The 22,386-nt window shown below is 46.3% G+C and overlaps 1 protein-coding gene across 12 annotated transcripts in view; it reads right to left on the bottom strand.

The window, feature by feature from the left end:
- Positions 1-597: 597 nt before the first annotated feature.
- The window catches only part of STAT3 (signal transducer and activator of transcription 3), a 64,428-nt gene continuing 42,639 nt past the window's right edge, over positions 598-22,386 (bottom strand). The window contains exons 5-24 of one of the 12 annotated variants that reach the window (XM_065897897.1): positions 20,635-20,730; positions 20,398-20,479; positions 20,120-20,214; positions 19,795-19,946; positions 17,293-17,451; positions 17,041-17,133; positions 16,104-16,163; positions 12,448-12,477; positions 12,252-12,345; positions 12,099-12,146; positions 10,044-10,127; positions 9,197-9,295; positions 8,941-9,076; positions 8,177-8,229; positions 7,838-7,932; positions 7,576-7,715; positions 6,875-7,087; positions 3,787-3,829; positions 3,391-3,503; positions 598-2,603 (exon numbers count right to left, since the gene is read on the bottom strand). In XM_065897897.1, the coding sequence (XP_065753969.1) occupies positions 2,548-2,603; positions 3,391-3,503; positions 3,787-3,829; positions 6,875-7,087; positions 7,576-7,715; positions 7,838-7,932; positions 8,177-8,229; positions 8,941-9,076; positions 9,197-9,295; positions 10,044-10,127; positions 12,099-12,146; positions 12,252-12,345; positions 12,448-12,477; positions 16,104-16,163; positions 17,041-17,133; positions 17,293-17,451; positions 19,795-19,946; positions 20,120-20,214; positions 20,398-20,479; positions 20,635-20,730 (1,941 nt within the window). In that variant the 3' untranslated portion in view covers positions 598-2,547. Of the gene's footprint in view, positions 2,604-3,390; positions 3,504-3,786; positions 3,830-6,874; positions 7,088-7,575; positions 7,716-7,837; positions 7,933-8,176; positions 8,230-8,940; positions 9,077-9,196; positions 9,296-10,043; positions 10,128-12,098; positions 12,147-12,251; positions 12,346-12,447; positions 12,478-16,103; positions 16,164-17,040; positions 17,134-17,292; positions 17,452-19,794; positions 19,947-20,119; positions 20,215-20,397; positions 20,480-20,634; positions 20,731-22,386 lie in introns of those variants that run through there. The other 11 variants (XM_065897907.1, XM_065897898.1, XM_065897899.1 and 8 more) reach the window with 11 other exon arrangements.

Genomic DNA, 22,386 nt, shown 5'->3' with positions numbered 1-22,386 from the left:
TCTCCCGCACCGGCTCGTCTCCACGGTGTTCGGCGCGGGGGGGAGGGGGAGCCAGGCGAGTGCGCGCCGCGGCCTGTGAATTATCACCACCCACGGCCCGGGGCCCGCAGCCGCGGCCCGTTAAGTGTTGACCCACGGAGCGAACTGAAGAGAAAGTGATAATGGAGCCAACTGTGGAAGGCGAGGCCTGGGGTGGTGGGAGTGTCTGCGCCCCAACCCCCCTTAGGTAGCTTATCTGACCCCAGACAGGACACCGCGGCTTGCAAAGGTCCCGGGAGGGAGGGCGGAGGGAGGCAGGAAGAGGGAGCAGGAAGGCCTCCACTCAAGCTGCCTCCGTGCGGGAGGGGTCGGACCCCTGGCTCCTCCAGGTACCCCTGAGCTGGAGGCTGGCGGCTAATGTTAAGATGGGAGGCGCTCGGTGCCCCAGAGGCGGGCCTGTGTCTACTCAGGCATGAGAGGCTAAGGCCACCAGCCCGGGGCCGGGGTCAACCAGCTCCTCTCAAGACCCAGGCTCAGCCTGTAAGACCCCTTCAGAGCTAAAGCAGGGGAAGAGGGACCACCCCGAGCCTCCAGCCAGACAGAGCTGCCGTGCCAGCAGACGGTTGCTATATAACTTTTATTTCTGGAAGGTAAAGTAGATACAGCAATATACAAAAAAGAAAGAAAGAAAAAACCCACAATAATATAAATTTTTACACTATTAAGTATACATTGAAATTTGAATGCAGTGGTCAGGACAGCATCTCACAAACCACCGTGTGGGTAGCTTAGGCATCCATGGGAATCCCTCGGCTGGGCAGGGGTCAGGCAGGCAGGTCCTGGAGCACTGCGTTTTTTAAAGGAGGGACCAAAACAAGTCTCAGCTCCTCTCAGGGCTTTTGCTATAATCAGGGTTAAAACCAGAAACACATGCGACCTAAAAGCCACAGGGTTTTAGCTTCTGCTCCAGCGAAGCCGGGATCCTCACCTGAGGTCCCTCGAGTTAAGCTAATTATGATCTAGAGAGTGTTGCTAAAGGGAGAGTGCTCCGTACCACCTATCAAACCCGTTTGTCTTGGAGAGAAGGTCTCGTCCCCCTCCTTCAAAAACTGGTGAATTTGGGTGTAACGCATAGCATTCCCTAGAAACTCTGGTCGACTGAGACAAGGTAGTTATGGACCACCCAGTCTGGCCGTGCCTCTGGGTCTGAGGAGGCCCCGTATCAGAGCCCACCTCTCACGCTGCTAAGTGTTCTGAGGTGCACAGAAAATGCCAGTTGTCCTGCCTCACCGAGGGGGGCCCCCATGTGGAGGAGAGGTCACCAGCGCTGGGGGAAGGCTGGGATGTACACTCCCTCACGTGAGGGACAGACCTCGAGCTTATCACTAAGCCTCTGCCCCTGGCTTAACCAAGTGAAGAAGTGATTACAGGTGCCGTAGGAAATCACCAAGAAGCTGGGATAAGAACCATAATCCCTGAGCTCAACTAGACCCTTGACTGGGGCCCCACAGTCTGACTCATGTTCGACCTGTAGCTCTCTCCCTCTTATTCCAGGAGGTCCTGAGACTAGGATGCCTAAAGCAAACAGGACACGGGACCTTTAGACATGGGAAGGAGCCATGCCACAAGAGGGGCTCAGGTAAACTGGGGGAGAGGAAGAATCATCCCATCCCTTAGAAGGCACCCACAAGAAACCACGCAGGCTCGGAAACAGGGGCGAAGTCCGGGGAGGAAAGGCGAGCAGGCTGTAAGTGCCCCTCTGCCCAGCCTCACCTACTAACAGGCCAGTAGGTGAAAGGGGAAAATAAAAATTTTGTTTATCAAAAAAAGTCTAAAATGTTTAGGGTCTCCTTCAACCTTCCTATATGAAAACCAAAGGCCAAGCCACATCTTCAGATGTCTGTTAAGGGCTGGATCTGAAGCTCACGTCAGGGTTTATATAAATTATCAGCCTGAAGAAAGCTGAATGCCTAAAGCACCAAGGAGGAAATTAACTGAGTTTTCTTAAATACAGAAAAGGCTATGCTGATACAGTGTTTTTTTTTGCCCTTTAAAAAACTTTTTTTTTTTTTAAGTTTAAAAAGAAACCTAGGGGCTTTGAAAGTCCTATCTTCTATTTGAACGTTAGCAAGGTTAAAAGTGCAATGCCAGGAGGATGTAGCTAGAGACAACTGTGGCATTAGCTTACAGAAATAGGCAGAGGGATGCCGCTGGCACCAGAGGCACTTGTCTGACAATGACAACAAGCTGCTGAGAAAGGCGGGCAGGGGGGCAAAAAAGACATTTCCTCTTTCTCCCTCTCGCCACCCCTTCCACACCCCCTGGTCACAGCCTCAGAGAGCGCATTCTTATTTGCATTTAGATAAAAGCATATCACCCACATTCACTCATTTCTGTATTTTAAAAAGTGCCCAGATTGCTCAAAGATAACCGAAATGAGAGACGACAAAAAAATCTGGAACCACAGAGTTGGGAGTTGAGCTGATCTGGGCTTGGGCTGTTTAAGGGCTGGTGGAACATGGGTCGGTGCCTCTGTCACCTCTCTCTGCAGCTTCCGTCCTCGGCTTCTCACATGGGGGAGGTAGCGCACTCCGAGGTCAGCTCCATGTCGAACGTGAGGGATTCTGGGGGGACACACAGGGAGAGCCAGTTCAGTCGCCTGAGCCCTACAGCTGGCGGGGCCCGCACCCCTAGCCTTTCGGGGCACAGAAGCTCAGGCTGCCACTGCCCTCTAGTCTCCTGCCCCTGTCCCTTGGTCATCAAGATGGGGTCAGAGAATCCAGATTCTCTCCCCTCCCTTCTGGAAGAGCTCAGCCTTCTTCCTACCTTAACTCATTCCCAACTCCCCAGGTTTAAAGAAGCTCTAAGGCTGCCCTGTTGAACACAGCAGGCTGGAGCCACTTGGGATGTGACTAGTCCCAACCGAGGCAGGCTGTGGTTATAAAACGCGGGGCAGGTTTCAAAGACTTAGTACAAAAGAAAACCTCATTCATTTTTTTCTTTTTTTTTTTTTTAGCTGCCCCGCACGTGCATCTTGCGGGGATCTTAGCTCCCCAACCAGAGATTGACCCCATGCCCCATGCAGGGCAAGCGTGGAGTCCTAACCACTGGACCGCCAGGGAAATCCCACACTCATTTGTCTCTAACGTGCAGAAATGCCACTATTTTGGATTTACTGGGCTAAAGAAAATACATTTGTAAAATTAACCTCACCTGTTCCTTTTCACTGTTTTTAACACGGCTGCTAGAAAATTTACTCTGGCGTGGGGGTGCACGCGTCTATAGGACAGCGCTGTTCGAGAACTCCTTCTACCAGTCCAGGTGCCCCTTGCCTGGCTGTGCGTGTGGGAGCATCACACCAAGGGGACTGACTTCCCTCACGGGGACAGAGTCCGGCAGCCATATACTCACCAAACTGCCCTCCTGCTGAGGGCTCAGCACCTTCACCATTATTTCCAAACTGCATCAATGAATCTAAAGTGCGGGGGGACATCGGCAGGTCAATGGTATTGCTGCAGGTCGTTCTGTAGGAAATGGGGAGCAGCAGGAGGGGAGAGGGCCGGGTTGACAAGACACAATGGAGAAAAAAAAAAAAGAACAAAACACACACACACAAGCCATCAAACTCTGGTCTCCAACAGAAAAATAAAAGCTCAAGCTTTTTAAACACACGAGGTCACTTTGAGGACTGAGCATAGCTCGGAGGGTTCCAACCCTTCACAAGAGAACTCTCACCCGGTGTCCTGTTCCCAGGGATAACTGAGGACATTAGAAATGGAGGCAAAATTGGGAAGGGAAGCCACTTACGGTGTCACACAGATGAACTTAGTCTTCAGGTATGGGGCAGCACCTGGGTAGAAGAAAACTCGGGCTTACTCACTGTGATTCCACTCTTGGGTACCAGGCAGCAGGAAGCCGGCTGCCTCCCCAGGGCTGACTTGAAACTCACTCCATCCTTGACCAGAGATTGTCTGGAACTTCCGTCTCCCCTCAGGGCTGCCCTCCCTCACTGTATACTCCGATGTTCCAGTGCTTGCAGCTGGAAGCTCGGTTCTTTCCCTCAAACCTTCCTGAGACTTTTCAGCCGACCCTGGTCCCACCCGAGCTCAGATGAGCTCCAGCCTTGTGTTCATTCTTCCCCTCGATCATGTAGAGTTTAACAGCCTGGATGTGGACTGAGGATTGTATTCTAGCCTGGTTGTATCTCTTCCGAGTCCCCCGCACGCAGGACTGAGCCCACGCAGTCTGGGCACTACGTCCTGCTCAGATACCGAAGTCACCGAGTCTTTAAGAGAGCGTGCAAACAGCTAATATGCAGTTCCAAAGCTGAGGGTGACACCTTCTGTTCCCATCAGCACTTATCTGCCTCTATTACATTTTTCGGTGAGGGTGTTAGTAACCCCCCAGTTGAATAACTACAGCACACAGAAGAGCCTCTCAGTGGGGAGGATGGCTCTGGACTGGGTGACAGGAGGCCTTACGTCTTCAACAGCTAAGAGATCCGGCCAAGGGCTTTTCTCTCTCGAGTATAAAATAAGAGGGAGGCAGAAGAGGGAGGGGCCCATCTTGGTCATTTATGATTCTTGTTCTACAGTTAGAAATGTGAAGACTGAAATAAATGAATTTTAAGTGCTAAATGCTTACAGCAAGAGGTCAAAGAGCCCTGGAGACACTGGCATGGAATTTGGGGGATTCAGGTGAACAAACCACTTAGGAGGCATGGAGCGGGGCAGGGTGGGGTGGGCTGAGAGAAGCACAGCTATAAAGCTTGGGGCTTACGGTGAAACTGAGGGATCAGAAAGTACAATGACAGCCAGAGAAAGGGCATTGCCGAGGGGCCCTTAGACTCCCATATGAGTTTATTTTTGGCCAAGAAATAGGTTAACTCAGTACCGAATCCAAAGAAGCTATCAAAGCAGGGTTCTGGTGTCTTATGAATCCATTTTGGACCAGACCTGAGGGGAGCTGACACCCCAGACAGAAAAGGGTTTAATTCCCTAACTGATCAACGTTGCTGAGAAAAACACCTTCGGCCTGAGATGCCACAGTAGAAACAAAGGAGAACTAAGACTAAAAGCTGATTTATGGCTCAGTACAAGGTTGTAAATGTACTTATCTAATTTGTAAGATAAGGAATTTGTCATTTCTACAGAGGAATGTCTCCCTCAAGCCATGAGGATATACCGTGTGAGCTTCTGAGTGAGAAGGAGGGAAGAGTCCTGGGAAGATAATCTAGGAGACAGATTTATCTCCTTGAGACAATAAAACCCTCAGGATGAGGGACCTCCCTGGTAACACAGTGGTTAAGAATCCGCCTGCCAATGAAGGGGACACGGGTTTGAGCCCTAGTCTGGGAAGATCCCACATGCCGTGGAGCAACTAACGAGCTCTCTAAAAATGGGCTCATACTTTAAAAAAAAAAAACAACCTTCAGGATGGGAACGGAGAGGAAATGGTCAGCTGCTCAACTCTGGAGGACCCCACATGCAGCCTGCCGGCACCCCACACCTGCTGACCCATTTGCCGTGCTCACACCCAGCCCCAGGAGGCAGACAAGCACTCAAGTAATTAGTTCTTTTCCTGTGACTGCCAGTCTTGCCCCTGAGGAAACACTGAGGTCTCCAGGCAGGAAAGGGCCTTGCCTCCCAGTCACATAGGAGGCTTGAGGGAGGGCGCAGCCTCAGACTTGAAACTTGGACCTAGAAAGCAAAATTAGTCAAGGGCCCAGCACTTGGACCTAAATGCCTTCTGCAGAAGGAACAGGGTAGTGTGATGGGGGTTGATAAACAGATCTCCAAACCGAAGCACAACGTGGGAGGAGAGATAAGGGGCAGACAGGAAGTGAGAGTTACGCTGTTACGCTGGCCTAGAGTGTGGCCAAGACTCAACCCCAGAACAAAGGAAAAAGGAAAGTCAATTGCCAATTAGCCCCAACTCCCTCTTCTAAGTCTCATTATTCTCACCCCAAGAGATCCCTCACAGGGAACTCCTGTGAAAAAGTGGGAAGGAAGCTGGTGGGTTTGTGTTTGTGTGTGGGAGAGCTCTTTGTACAAAAACAGTTTTTTCCAAAGCAACTGGGACAGGGAAGCCAACCTCAAAGGATCCCTTTAAACCACTACTGGCTCTGTGATTAAGAAAACTTAAATAAAAACAAAGAACAGCAAATTATAGTGTTCTCATCAGGATCTGGACAGAGAACCCAGTGTCCGAGCCCCAGACGCCCATGGGAACAGACTAGGGGGCTCTGCCCTCCGCGCTGGCGGTGGTGCTAGAGAGCGAGGGTTTAGTGTGGAAAATGTATGTATAACTTACATAAGCACATGGGCTCTTGCACATTAAAAAACATCTTATTTTCAAGAGCTGCACATTCAAAGGACCAATTCCACGCCCCTCCCACCAGTTGCTGTCTTTCCCTTCAATCACCACTCTTGTGCTCTTAAACCATGTTCCAGCGCTGCTAACACTCATTTCCTCCAGAAAGCCTTTCTTCATCCCTCTTGGCGCCGCTCACATTGTTCCGTGATGGGGAAAAGGAAACACGCTAGACTTAAGTCTGAATCGCAAACCTTCCAGCATCTGCTTTGTAAGAAGTTATGTGCTGGCTGGGCATCCTGTTTCTAGAGAATTCTGCCCTCGCTTTCTCTCCACGGTGTTTCAGGTATGGCTGGGTGTGTGTCTGCGGCTTCCCCCTTGAGACTGGTGCTTCTTGTAGGGCAGAGCCTGGTGACTGATTCCTCTCCTCTCTCTAACCCCGTCAGCCACCCCCAAAGGCACTCACTACAAAGCTCTTTCCCAGAAAGAGGTTCTTCAGGCATTTACCTTATCTGTCCTCCCAGGATCCTACCATTTCCCACTTTTCCCCAGAACTAAATGGCTGTCGTGGAAAATCAACAACTACCTGGGTCAGCTTCGGGATGCTCCTGGCTCTCTGGCCGGCAGTACTTTCCGAACGCCTCCTCCTTTGGAATGTCGGGGTAGAGATAGACCAGCGGAGACACGAGGATGTTGGTGGCATCCATGATCTTATAGCCCATGATGATTTCAGCAAACGACATGTTGTTCAGCTGCTGCTTGGTGTATGGTTCCACCGACTGGATCTGGGTCTTACCTGTCAGGGGAAATGGGAAGGGAAGACTCAGGTGATCTCAGAGAAAACTACCTGATTTATTTTCCCTCAAGGGGGAACGGCTTATGCCAACCCAGCGCTCGATACCCTGAATATCCTGCCCAGTCGCCTGGCACTGGGGAAATGTTCCGCTGGCTTCGGGAGAGGCTATCCAGCTGGGCCACAGGTAATACACTTGGATAACTATTTACATAAGATATATTAACAGGGTAGGAAAGAAAGGAGATGAAGCATGAAATTTAAATAGGCAAATATTAGTCCCTGGAGCCAGCAAAACAAAACTGGCAAACCAATCCTCCAGCTGGTAGAATTTAGAGAAAAGAAGTCACCCTGATGTGCCTTACAAGTCTGAGGCAGGGGGGCGCGAGGCCATCTCTGCCCACGAGGGGGCAGCCTGTGTCTGAAACCAGCAGAGGCGACGGCGGCAGCGGCGCTCACCACCAGGTGGGGTGGGGAAAAGCCAAGCGTACCGCTGATGTCCTTCTCCACCCAAGTGAAGGTGACTCCTCCTTCTTTGCTGCTTTCACTGAATCTCAGCAGGAAGGTGCCTGGGGGCTTGGTGCTCAAGATGGCCCGCTCCCTCTCCTTACTGATAAAGCCCATTATGTACCTGGAGGCAAAGAGGAGAAACACCAAGATTTGGGCTGAGGGTTGCCCTGCTATTGGCCTGCTGGGAGAGCAGGGGACTTGTCACACCTGCGCACCCTGCCAGACACAAGAGTTCCAACCTACCCTTCATTCCAAAGGGCCAGGATGTACTTTTTCACAAGGTCAATGATATTGTCCAGCCAGACCCAGAAGGAGAAGCCTTTGCCGGCCATGTTTTCCTGGAGAAAAGAATAATGGGAAAGCCAAGTCCACCACCATCCCAGGCTTTTCCTTCTTAGGGGTGAGGTGCCACCAAAATCCTCAGGCCCATCTAGCCTCAGGCAGGTGCTACTGGCCGCTGGACCAAGAGCCTAGGGCCTTCAGGCCCAGCGTCCTCCATGACCTCCCAGCAGGTAATGCACCCCTCCCCCTCCCCCTCCCCCTCCCGTGAGGCAGCCACACGGAGTTCACACGGTTGCTTACTTTGCAAAATTTAGCCCACGTGATCTGACACCCTGAATAGTTCACACCAGGTCCTGAAGGAAAAAAATAATAAAGTAGTATAATTTTCAGTTTTGGATCAAGATCTTATTTCTTCAAACAGAACACGTGCACAACTGCCCCCCGATAGGCCCTGAAACCGTTGGTTTTCGTGTATTTGAATGTTGCCACTGTTGTGTGCAGATGGTGCACCCGTCCGTCCCACACCCGACCCCATCATTTGACACCCCCCAACCCCAGCTGTTGTTTAGTCCAGCTGCCCTTACTAGCCTCGTGTGGTGGTCCGGGGACCAGCAGCACACACTAAGAAGCTGACAGCTTGAGTTACAGGGTCACATGTGGTGGCAGCATAGAACAAAGCATAGGTAGCATGCAAAGCATTCTACTAAGGCTTTGTTTCCAGGGAGAAAATTAAAAACAAGCCTACGGTTTCTTGAAGAAACAGACAGGGATACCAAGCTTCTAGCTCTAACACGCACTTAAAATATCTTCCAATGGTTGGATAAAGTAGTGCCCTGGAAGGGTGAGGGAGACAGCCACCAAGAGAAAAGAAATCTGCCTCCCGCCTCATAAAAACAACCCCCAGGATGCACACCTCCTCTGTGTCCTGACTCCCTGACCTGCTGGAGCACATGTGTTCTGGCCCCGGCACAGCACCTTGCTCAGTAAACTCTTCTGAATGAACAGCCCCATGGGCCAGATTCCTTTTCCGAGGAGGGTGAGGGGAGAAGAGGTAAAGCGCTGACCTAAGAGTTTCTCCGCCAGCGTTGTCAACTGCTCGATGCTCAGCCCGCGCTTGGTGGTGGAGGAGAACTGCCAGCTCAGCACCTCGGCCACTTGATCCCACGTTCCAATTGGGGGCTTGGTGAAAAAGTTCACGTTCTATTGGAAATGACACGTTTACCCCTTTAGATGAGAGGGCGGTGCCTGATGAGCTGCGCTAGGTACTGTGACAGCCCCAAGGCACCGAGAAGTCTCAGGAAAAATGGGGGCCCGACTCACCTTGGGGTTGTTCGTCAGCATGTTATACCACAGGATGGATGCCCAGGCATTGGGCATCTGACAGATGTTGGAGATCACCACAACTGGCAAGGAGTGGGTCTGTGGAGGGAGCGGGGAATGAGCTGGGAGGCAGAAGGCCCTCGTGGTTTCCCAAACCTCTTCACGCATATCCAGCATATCCCGCAGGGTTTGGAATAAAGGACAGGCCGTGGTGGAGCACACCCGCTTCCAGCCCTCAGGGAGGAGCGGGGCTGAGTCAGCTCAACAGCCAGAGCGGAAAGAATGCCGAACTCGGCGGCTGTCTGAACATCACCAGGAACTTGTAAAGCTAACTTGCTCACGGTGGACTCACAGTCCACGGATTCCCCATTTAAAACACCTGCAAGGCATCCTCCACGAAATCGAAGCTGTACCTGCCCATTAAACAGAGAGGTCCCAGGGATCAAAGACTAGGGTTCCTCCTTTTCCCGGTGTATCTTTAATTTAAAGATCAAGAAAGTTGGGGAAAGAGCATGTAAATGCCATGATTGTCTGTATACTAAAGACATTGGTTGTTGAAAGACTGTTTTGCCCAAACTTTATAAAGTCAGCTATGATCAATGTCTAAATATGAGTTTTTATATCAAGTTTGCTGAAAGCTGAGTAGACATGTATCTTCTAAGCACTCAGGCAAGACTTTACTCTCAGGTGGGATACTAAGTATTTTGGGGAGGAAGAGAAGCAAAAGTAAACAGTGCTTAGCAAAGAGTCACCATTCCACCTTCTGGAGTAAAAACCTCAACTAGAAGAAGTCTTGTCCTGAATTACCACTGCGTGCAGCCCTACCCAGTTCTGTCACAGAACCCACCTCTAGGTCAATCTTGAGGCCTTGGTGATACACCTCAGTCTCAAAGGTGATCAGGTGCAGCTCTTCAGTCACAATCAGGGAGGCCTACAAGAAGAAGAAGGACGCTGTTCCTCAGAGAGCATGGTATTCAGTCCTGACGCCACCACTACACCATCCAGAAGGGCAACCCACCAGGTGGCCACAGACACAACTGGGGCACGTGGTCTCTTCAACACTATCACTCTCCAGTGCTATGGGCCTCAACCTGACCTCCTACTAGCTTTATTGTGATACTAAGGAGATCCAATAGGTTATGTATAAAATGGGTAAGGCACAAAGAATGACAAAACAGTGAACACCTGTGTAGCCACCGCCCAGTTTAAGGGAAAGACCATCACTACTGAGGTTCTCTGGGCACCCTTCCCAACCCCATCCATCCCTGTGCCTCCTCCCTCAGAATTAATGGCTATTTTGTCTTTTGAGTTCATCATTTCCTAGCTCTTCTTTATGGTTTTACCACATTTATACCTCTAAACAATGTATGTGTGGTTTCGTTGGTTTAGTTCCATCTTATATATATGGAATCACACCCTGTGTATTCTTTTGTGACTTGCTTTTCACATCCATGTAGCTGTGTGCACCTGCAATTTCTCCATTTTCACAGCTGTATAGTATTCCATCACCTGACTATACTGCAGATCATTTATCCACTCTAGTGCTGATGGCATTTGGTTTGTATTTAGGGCTTACAATCAGGCTGCTCTGACATTTTGTACATATCTCCTGCTACCTATGTGCAAAGATTCCTCTATTGTTAAATCCTGGGAGTGGTACTGTTGGTTTACAGGGTATGTTCATTTTTATAATGCCCAACTGTTTTCCAAAGTGACTGTAACAATTTATACTCCCACCAGCAATATAGCGACATTATTTTGAATGAGAATTGCCAATGAATTATTAGAAATTCCGATTCATATTTAAAATGCTTTTTCTAATTACAAAAGTAATACACGTTCAGTTTAAATGCAAATATTACAGAGATAGTACAGAGTAGCCCTGGATAAGAACAGCAGCACTGTTTGGTAGATATTCCTCTAGAATTTTGTAATGCAGACATGAACAGACAAAATACAGTGTAAGTTTTTTTAAACAAATATACTAATATACTACTCAAATTATTTTACATCTTTTTTCCTAAATAAATATGCCACATACATTTTCCTGTATCATTGCATACCTCACTTTTTAACTGCTGTCAAGTACTATAAATTCATTTTTTTTTGTTTTTTTTTTTTTCAAAAGGCCTGCTACGTTCTAGAGAAGAGGGTAACAATAGCTCAGGGGACAAATATCAGAAAAAGAATAGGGTGTCACAGTTTTATTTTAAAAATATTTAAAACTAGTTTTTGGTCACATTTACCTTTTTTTTTTTTTTTTTTACCTTTTTTTTTTTTAAGTTTATTCTTTTTTTTCTTTTTTGGCCATGCCACGTGACTTATGGGATCTTAGTTCCCCAACTAGGGATCAAACCCAGGTCCATGGCAGTGAGAGTCCTGATTCTTAACCACTGGACCGCCAGGGAAGTCCCTTAAGTTTATTCCTAACACTAAGAGTCCAATAATCTGAATAAATGGGAGGCAGAGAAGAAATAAGGGGATTCGTATTGCTTTGTTCTTTTTCTTTCGGTAAAGTGTTTAATTCGGATTTGTTGAAACCTTCCATCCTGCCTCAGTGACCAAAACAGGTCACCAAAAGCTGAGCCAAGCCATGTCAGTGCACAGAAGTTGGAAGGGGAATTTGGAAAGTCCCAGGCAAGGTGGAAGGCTTCTTTTCCACTACACGGGTGTGGGCAAGGGACTTTCCACTCCTTAATGATGAGCTAACTCCCCGGACAATCAAGGAAATGCTCCGAGCCAGAGTACTCCAAGGCATGAGTGACTTCTGATGTGTCATGTTGGCCTGTGGTGACTGCAGCTGGTCAGGTGTCTCTACGTCTGGGCAGTAAGAAGGCTCTTTTTCTCTCCTGCTCAAAGAAAACCCTCCTATAGTTTGGCTTTCATCCCCAACAAAACTTACGTCGCAGTTGGCTCGGCCCCCGTTACCACATCTCTGCTCTCTCAGGGTCTGTAAGAAAAGCAAAGAGCATCCCCTGTCACCTGAGGCTCTCCCCTAACCACTCCCCCTGCCAGAGGCCCTGGGAGAAGGTGAGTCCAGGCTTCTCCCGTGTACCAAGTGTTTGAACTCTGCGGAGAGGCTGCCGTTGTTAGACTCTTCCATGTTCATCACTTTCGTGTTTGTGCCCAGGATGTTAAATTTCCGGGATCTGAATCACAGGAGAAAAAAACCAACCACATAGGTGAGCGAGTGGTCAGAGGACAAAGTTAGATTAAACGGGAACACAAGGAAGCCTCCAGGCTGAACTTACCCTCTGAGAGCTGCAACATCCCCGGAGTCTCTGTTAAGAACACAAACCAGTGGTAACAAAAAAGGCCCTGAGTTTCTTCAAAAGACTACTTTGAACACCTATAATTTATTCTGATGGAAAAACTGCTGTTCTCCTGGGGATTTCTGTAAATGACTCAATTACATTTTCTATGTGAAATTAACAATCCTATACATGCTGAAGTAGTAGACACAGCTGGTTGCCTACCCAAACTCTACTCCCCTCTTCCTAACAGAACCTTGACTCTGTCAAGTATCTTTCCCATCCCCACCTCCAGGGGATCCTGATCATGAAGCTCACCAGAACAGAGCATGCCCACAGTGCAGCAGTCCAGGGGTGAGGACAGGACCTTTACTGTCTCAATCAGATTGGGAAGGATTCTCTCTCAGGCTGTACTTACATTCCATAGCTTCAGCTGAACATGAGCAAGGAGGCATGTGGCCTTAACTACCACAAGCAAACATGCAGCAACCCACAAGGGAACCCTAGACACTTATGGCCAGTGACACTTATGGTGGCAGAGAAGAGAGACGGAAGATTCTGGGTCCTTGACGACATCAACTGAGTCACTGATCTCACCGTCAGAAACCTGTTCTAACTTTGCATTTCTAGTTAAACTGGGTTGCAAATTTCCTTATTATTTAAGCCACACTGGGTTTTCTGCAGAGGTTTACTGTTACCTGTAACTCAGAGCATCCCATTGATGTAGCTGAAATATTCTTCCCAGTGTGTTCCCTGTGTTTTTGAATATTTCGTTTTTTATATAGTCACCATTTCTCAGTGTTTTCTTTTCTTTTTAAAATTATTTTAGTTCTGTTTAAAAAGTCCTTCTCCATTGCTATATACTCACTTATACTTTTAGAAAAACAGCTACTATTTATTAAACAGCACATTCTGTGGGAGTTTACAGATTAAAATGGATCAACTTTTAAACCATTCAAAAGATACCTTTCCATATACCACATTTTATTTTATTTATTTTTATTTATTTATTTTGGCCATGCAGCTGTGGGACCTTACTTCCCTGACCAGAGATTGAACCCAGGCCCTCGGCAGTGAAAGCTCAGAGTCTTAACCACTGGACTGCCAGGGAATTCCCCATATATCACATTTGAGAACTTAAAGTTCTCACTATCAGAAAATTTTCCCTCATGTCTAGCCTATATTTACTTTTTTTTCCACATTCTTTTTTTTTTGTATACCTTCGATATAATTGACAAATAATAAACTGCATATATAAAATGCACAATTTGATGAGGTTTGATATATGTATACTATACACACCTGGGACATCAGCCCAATCAAGATAATGAACATATCCAGCATCCCCAAGTTTCCCCACGCCCTTATGTGACCCATTCCCCAATCCCACACTCCACCCACCCCTGTCCCCAGGCAACCAATGATCTGCTCTCAGTCATGATAGATTCATTCGCACTTCTAGAATTTTATATAAGTGACAACATGAAGTATGTACTGTGTTTTTCTTGGTCTGGCTTCTCTCATTCAGTGTACTAATTTGGAGATTTATCCTTGTGTTGTGGGTATCAATCGTTCATTCCTTTTTGTTGGTGAATAATATTCCGTTGCATGGATATACCACCAACTGTTTATTCACCTGTTGATGGACACTCGTCTATTAACGAAGATTCCTGTACAACCCTTTGTGTGGACACATGCTTTCATTTCTCTTGGGTAAATACCTAGGAGTGGAATGGTTAGGTCATAGGGTAGGTGCATGTTTAACTTTTTAGGAAAGTGCCAAGTTGTTTTCCGAAAGTGGTTGCCATTTTTACCACCATTATATTATACGTTTGCTGTGCTTTTAAGATATATCTAGAATTTATTCTGATGGACAGTGAAACGTTTAACTTCTTACTCAAATCCCCCCAATACCAAGTTTCCCTAAGACGACTTACTGAATAATCCACGCTTCCCTCGCTAATTTAAGATATCAATTAAAACGTATATTAATTCCTTATATAAACCTGAAGTCTATTTTTGGACTTTAGATTTTGCTTCAATGATCAGTTTATTCCTGCCCTGGTAACACACTCATTTAGCAACTGAAACTTTGTGATACATTTTAATATTGGGCAAGGCAGCTTCCCATGCCACCCCCCATAATTTTTATTTGTTAAAAAAATTCTTTTGAAAAAAAAAAAAAAAAAAAGTCTTTTGGAGAGTGAATAGCAAAAGAACCACCATTCTGGTGGTTGTCAGGCGCTGGAGGGAGAGGGAAATGGGGATTTGTTCTTCAATGGATATAGAGTTTCAGTTTTATAAGATGAAAAAGTTCTGGAGATCTGTTGCACAACAGTGTCCATATACGCAACACTGCTGAACTGTACCCTTACAAACGGTTGACATCAACTATACATCCATAAAAAAGAAAAGAGGGGCTTCCCTGGTGGTGCAGTGGTTGAGAGTCCGCCTGCCGATGCGGGGGACACGGGTTCGTGCCCCGGTCCGGGAGGATCCCACATGCCGCGGAGCGGCTGGGCCCGTGAGCCATGGCCGCTGAGCCTGCGCGTCCGGAGCCTGTGCTCCGCAACGGGAGAGGCCGCAGCGGTGAGAGGCCCGCGTACCGCATAAATAAATAAAAATTAAAAAATAAAAAAAAAAAGAAAACAAAAAATATGAGGTAAATTTGAACAGTAACTGGATATTTGATGCTATTAAAGAAGTATTTGGGGCAAGATTTTAAATTGCTAAGATGGTAAATTTTATGTTTATCACAATTCAAATAAACAAATCCTTTTTAAAAACTATCTCTGCTTATTTTTTTCATCTAAGATATAACTTGAAAAGCAAGTCAAGAGTTTTTAAAAATCCTATTCACGTTTTGGTTGGTTCTATATTAACTGGGAAGAATCAACATCTTTATAATAAAATTAAGTCTTCAATCCAGAAGTATGACTTATCGCCTCATTTTTAAAAGGTCACTTCCTCACTAAACTTTCAGTGTTCTTCAAGTAGGTCTTAAATATTTCTGTTAAGTTTATCACCATATATTTTTAATTTTTGTTGCTTATTGTGAGATCATTTTTCTATTATAATTTCTAACTGGTTGATGCTAATTTATGGTTAAAGTAATCAATTTTTGCTTATTTATTAAACTTACCACCTTCCTCAAGTCCCTAATTTCATTAGTAACTATTTTCCAATTCATTTTCATGAAATTTCCAGATAAACAATTATATCACCTACATTTTCTCTTTTTTAATCTTTTCAGAGGGTAAGTGCATTTTAATTTTTTAAAGGTACTGTCAAATTCTGAAAAGGATTCCATTATGTGGTAAAGTGTGAAACAGCAACAAAAATCAATTTTCCCATATATTCTCAGTTTTATATAATATGCATACATTACATTTATAAGTAAAAAAATGAATAAAGAAAAAGAGGGACTCGAGGTGACAATAGCAATCGCAACTCAAATCTGTGCCGCCAGCTTCGTGGTTTTGTTCAGGCACATAAATGACAATGCACAGCAAGGCTTTTGAAAACATTTTAAAGAAACGAAGATCTCTGAACGAAGATAAAGCCTCTAAGTTCACATGATGTCTGTAAAAGTTCCCATTTCTCTGTCCCTCATTTGAAAAAAAAGAAAAAAAAGAGCTAAGATAAGGAGTACTTACTTGTCAATGCACACTTTAATTTTAAGCTGATAATTTAGCTCAGGAAATTTGACCAGCAATCTATCTCAAAAAAAAAAAGAAAGAAAGAAAGAAAAAAAAAGTTTCAGAGCAAAGAAAAAACATCCAATTAAAAAAAAAAGTCACTAGGCTCCCCCAGCAACTTCTAGTTGAAGTAATATGAAATTCATTAACTCTTCAATTCTAAAGAGGTAAGTCATAATCCCAAATTCCTCTTCCCACGAGTGCTGGGTTTGACCTTAAGTCAAGCATCAGGCCAAAAGGGACTGAAAGAAAGCCTAAGAACTAAGAACTTAGATAAAGTTGTGAGAGATTCACCAAAGGATAATGAAAGCCATTTCATGAAAAATATTACAGGAATACATGCTCTGCAGGTGGTATTCTTTCTATTAAACCTGAAACCTAACACCATACTACCTTTCTGAGGAGGGAAATTTCACTGCAGAAGGGCAAACCCCAGCTTACCTGTTCTGACTTGAATGTGAAAGTAACACTCCACCTGCAGGCCCCTCACCCATCTGCCCTGTGGCCTCTTAGCTTCTATTATCACTAAGCTTTATTCTTTCCCTTAAAATCCTCAGGGAAAAGTAGGCTCAAAGAACAAAAGATAACTGGCATTATTCTGCCCCTTTTGCAGGAGAGATGGAGATTCCATATGGCTTAAGACTTTAGGCCTGGAATCTTAGGAATACAATGGGCCTGAATCATAGGAATATGCCCAGGTAACCTCAAAAAGATTACCATTCTTTAGCTTTTGACAGGAGAATCAAAGAGCAAGCTGATATCATGCCAACAAGTTCCATACCCATCATAGTACTGCCTGTGCGGATACAGAACAACCCTGGCCACCAGCTCTGTTCTGGCCCTGAGAGTGACCCTTGATACAGTATCTGCCAGAAGTGGAGGTTCCGTGGCCCACCTGACTTTAGTTGTAAACTGGACACCGGTCTTGATGACTAATGGCCGGTCGGGATGCATAGGCATGCAGGGCTGCCGCTCTACCACGAAGGCACTGGAAGGGAAAGAGAAGGGCAGTGGTTCACACACAACTCAGTGGGTCAGTCCCTGTCCTGTTCCTCGGAAGTCAGCCAATCTCTTGTTCAATGACATTTTGGGGAGGGGGGGTGGAGGGCGGGGGTGATGGGGGAAAGGGACAGGGACTCTAAGTTACCTTTTCATTAAGTTTCTAAACAGCTCTACAATTCTCTCCTCCAGCATTGGCCGGTGCTGTACAATGGGATCCCCTTTGTAGCTCACTTTCTGCTGCAACTCCTCCAGTTTCTTAATTTGTTGGCGGGTCTGAAGTTGAGATTCTGCCAATGAGGTTATCCTGCCAATAAAATAAGGAAGACACCAGTTACCTAAGTGCGCGTACACAGGTGAGTTGGAGAAGGGGAAGGGAATACAACAGGTATAAACACCTCTACGCAGTCCCCTGACATAAGAAAGGGGCATATTTTTCATTGTGGGAAGATATGCACAGCATAAAATTGACCATTTATAAATGCACAGTTCAGTAGCACTAGATTAGAAAAGGGAAACTTATTTTTGCCTTTTTTGGGGTTTTTTTGGCACATGCTGTGTGGCTTGCAGGATCTTAGTTCCCTGACCAGGGACTGAACCTGGTCCCTGGCACTGAAAGTGCTGAGTTCTAACAACTGGACTGCCAGGGAATTCCCTATTTTGCCTTTTTAATTTTTTCTTTTTTTTTTTTTTTTTTTTGTGGTACGCGGGCCTCTCACTGTTGTGGCCTCTCCCGTTGCGGAGCACAGGCTCCGGATGCGCAGGCTCAGCGGCCATGGCTCACGGGCCCAGCCGCTCCGCGGCATGTGGGATCTTCCCAGACCGGGGCATGAACCCGTGTCCCCTGCATTGGCAGGCAGACTCTCAACCACTGCGCCACCACAGAAGCCCCCTATTTTGCCTTTTTAAAACAGTGCCTTCCTAAAATTTTACATTTCAAAGAGGAAGGCAGGCATAGAGGAAGAAGTGTCAAAACTTATGCCACTAGGAGGCATTAATCGGGTTACCATTGGAAAGTGACAAACATTAGAACCCAGGTATGGAGAACATGAAATAAGGAATTTGATGCTCACTTTCCTCAGCCTAACTTGTCTTTGTACCCAAATGTGAGGACTGGGGAAGCGCAGGACATCAGACAGCCCAAGAAGATGGGTTTGAGCCAGCTCTGTCCCTCACTATCTGTGCAAACTTGGCCAGGCCCCTTCATTCTCGTGGGCCTTGATGTCCCCTTGCCTGAGAGATGGGGGATTGAACTGCATGATCCCCAGGAGCCCTTTCAGCCTCACCTACCATGGATCAAAGGATGTGATACTATGTTTCAAAATATTGATAACATGCATATAGATAAAGTACACGGGGAGACAAAGGCTGATTAAGTCTGTCCCCAAGAATGGAGAATATTAGTGCCTCTCTTTGATGGCCCCCGACTAGTTTAGTAAAGACCCCAAAGAGAGAAGGTGGAAGGCAAGGGGCGGGGGAGGACGGCACCAGGACTTCTGAGCTCACTGACTCCCTTCTGGCATCTACATTCTCCATTCCCAGAACTTAAGCTTTTTGGTTCCCTGGTCAGGAAGCATTTAAAACTGCTCTCAGTAAATCAGCAAAGCTCAGGGTTAGTGAGGATATGAACAAACGGGCATCTCATGTAGAGCTGTCCTAAATTTCCAGTTTCATGCTCTGTGTATCTGGGTTCCCATTCATGTCAAGTTTCTCCCAGTTTAAGCTGGTGCCGCATATTCATCATTGGGCCTTGCACATCAAGGGTGCTCCATCAAGATTCTCTGAATGAATGAAAGTAAAAGAGCGGATTATAGAAGAGCATATAAAGATTGATCCTACTAATGTGAAATGTATAGATTTCTATCTTTATATATACAACAGATGTCTAGAGCGACAGGCACCAAAATTTTAACTCTAAGTACCTCTGCATGATTTGATCTTTAAAGTCTTTTCTTCTCTTTATTAACATCCTGTATTTGAACTTTTTCCCCTTATAGAAAGCATGTCATTTGAGAGTATTAAAGTAACTAAAATTTAAAATTTAGTCCACGTGTTAAATACAGTTAAACCAAAAGCTTTATTTCAATTAGTCAAATATATTTAACATATAGCAATATAGGGACTTCCCTGGTGGCTCAGTGGCTAAGAATCCGCCTACCAATGCAGGGTACATGGGTTCGAGTCCTGGTCCGGGAAGATCCCACATGCTGCGAAGCAACTAAGCCCGTGCACCACAACTACTGAGCCTGTGCTCTAAAGCCTGTGAGCCACAACTACTGGAGCCCGCGCATTAGAGCCTGGGCTCCGCAACAAGAGAAGCCACCGCAATGAGAAGCCCAAGCACCGCAACGAAGAGCAGCCCGCGCTCGCTGCAACCAGAGAAAGCCCGCGTGCAGCAACGAAGACCCAATGCGGCCAAAAAAAACCCAAATAAATAATTTATTAAAAAAATAAAATATAGCAATATAAGTACATTTTCATTAAAAAAAATTGTCCAAGTAAAGTAAAAGCTTTAACCCTTAGACTAAGTTTGAGTATGTTAAAGTCCCCACCCCTGAAATGTAGTAGCAACTCTTTAGGCCTGCAGTTCTGACCATAATTTAGCACAGCTTTCTAAAAAGAAAGGAAAAACTTCTCTTTCCTGTTTTACCAGTTTTCTAGCCGATCTAGGCAGATGTTGGGAGGGCCTCCAATGCAAGCAATCTGCTGCCGCCTCTTCCAGTCCGCCAGCTCTTCATCCGTGAGAGTTTTCTGTACGTACTCCATAGCTGACAAAAGCCCTGCCAACTCACTCACGATGCTCTGGTTGGAAACCAAAAACAAAGTCAGAAAACATTTCCTCAGACCGTCTCTCACCACAGTCTTTAGTCAATGCCAGAGAAGGAACTCATTAGAAAACAAGCAAGTTCTTCCCTGAGATGCCCAAGTCCTGCACGTGAGGGAGGCAGGGAGGTGGAGGTGTCCACTGCTCTTACTCGCCGCATCTGGTCCAGCGCAGTAAGCATCTGCTCGAGCTGCTGCATCTTCTGCCTGGTCACTGACTGGCTGTTTCCATTCAGGTCTTGCATGTCTGAGAAGGAAGGAGAAACTCCTTGAGCTGACGGAATACTCCTATCCTCAGTAACTAGGCTCCCTTAAGCGCCAGCAGCCCCTGAGCACCCACTCCCCTGAGTCTGAACAAGCAAGTCCTGAGACTCAAGGAGCACAAACTCACTTTCTACGGGAGATTTTAACGTCTCTAATATTCACTTGCCTCCTTGACTCTTGAGGGTTTTGTAGTTGAAATCAAAGTCATCCTGGAGATTCTCTACCACTTTCATTTTCTGTTCTAGATCCTGTTTAAAACAAACCAAAACAGACGTAAAAAGGATTTCCCTGGGGAGAGGGAAAAGGAAGTTTCTGAATAGGATTAAAAACCTCACAGAAGATACAGGCAGGACCCACATGCAACTTCCCCAAGGAAAGTCTTCCTGCCCTAGACCTGCTTCACCTGGACACGCTTCCGGACATCCTGCAGGTGTTGCTCCAGCATTTGCTGCTTCTCCGTCACCACGGCGGCTGTGGGATGGTTGGCCTGGCCCCCTTGCTGCCAAAAAAGGGAGCCGATGTACATGTGAATGCTGGAGATACGGGGAGAAAAACAGCTCTGTCTAGTCCCCATTCACCCCCACTACCCTTCCTGCTTGGCCTGAGCTGCTGCTGCCACTGTGAGGGGAAAGGTGGTTATATGGCAGCCGGTGCTCTCCAGGTGCTGTTGGTTTGGTGCCAAGAAAGCTCTCACACTTTTACCTGTATCCTTGGCTTTTTACCTCTAGGTCATACTATAATCCCACTCTACGTATTGCACTAGGAGACTACATGTTGAGCTAAGACACAGCCCCTACCTTCAGAAAACTCATTCTAGGTAAGTATATATATTAAAAAATTCACAACAATTTATGACAGCAGATGCTAGATGCCTATTTTAATGCATCGGGCAGGACCTACTGTATAGCACGGGGAGCTCTACTCAGTATTCTCTAATAACCTATATGGGAAAGATTCTGGAAAAGAATGGATATATGTATGTGTATAACTGAATCACTTTGCTATACACCTGAAACTAACACAACATTGTAAATCAACTATATCCCAATATAAAATAAAAATTAAATTAAAAAAAAATAATAAATAAATGCGTTGGGCAGGGGGACTTCCCTGGTGGTCCAGTGGTTAAGAATCCATGCTTCCACTGCAGGGGGCAGGGGTTCGATCCCTGGTCGAGGAACTAAAATCCCGCACTCCAGGAGGTGAGGCCAAAAAAAAAAAAAGCATGGGGGTGTCCAATACATTTCTGTGGGATAATAAAAAAACCCTTCTGTCCCAGGGTGAAATTCCCTATCAAGAGATATTATCTCAGGGGAGAAGGGGAGGCTGGTGCCTTGAAAAGGTCGAATTGCACATGAAACTTACAAATAAGTTTTGTCAAAGTAATAGGACGTCTTCGGACAAAAAAGACCACGTAAAAGCTGCAAGTGACCAAGACAGTGTGCTACTGGCATAGGATGGAGATATCAGCCAATGGAACTGAATTGAGAGTCCAAGAAAGACATTATATACCCAGTTTCCCAAACTAGAAATTCTGGGTTGTCTTTGATTTCACACTGAGCCACCAAATCTTCCTGGTTCTATATTCCGTAATCTCTCCAACTGATATCTCACCCCACTGGCTCAGTTCAAGCCCTGACTGTTGATCCCTTTGCGTCTAATCTCGCTCACTTCCAATCTGCTCTCTACACTGCTGCCAGAAGTCTCCAAAATAGATCGAAACATGCCAGCTTTAGAGGGAACCATACTCTCCTTTTCCAGTGGACCCTGTCCAAGCCCACAGAATACAGACTTCCCTTAGAAGTTCTGGGAAGGCGACCTCCACCCTTACTCTCTTCACAGGGGGAGTGACTCATTGGATTAGTGAGGTTGGGAGAAAGACTCTAGCACATGGAGATCTTCGAAGGGGCCAGCACTTAAGCTGGTACCTCTCTCCTCCCACTCTTGCCTTCCTGGGGCACTCCTGGGGTAGAAGCGAGGGCCTGGTTTCTAGAAGCAGTTCTAGAGGCCTATGTCTCTGTTCAGCGGGCATTAGTGAGTGGGCTTTGAAGTTCCATAAGGATGACTGGGGCAGTGCTGCCCCTGCAAACTCAGTCTGTCACCCCAAGACCTGACCCAGGGGACAGGTATCTAAACAACAAGGACCTACTGTATA

Source organism: Phocoena phocoena, chromosome 19 (genome assembly GCF_963924675.1).
Source record: "Phocoena phocoena chromosome 19, mPhoPho1.1, whole genome shotgun sequence".
In the NCBI taxonomy this organism is placed as follows: domain Eukaryota; kingdom Metazoa; phylum Chordata; class Mammalia; order Artiodactyla; family Phocoenidae; genus Phocoena; species Phocoena phocoena.
This window is presented reverse-complemented; position numbering and strand designations above follow the sequence as displayed.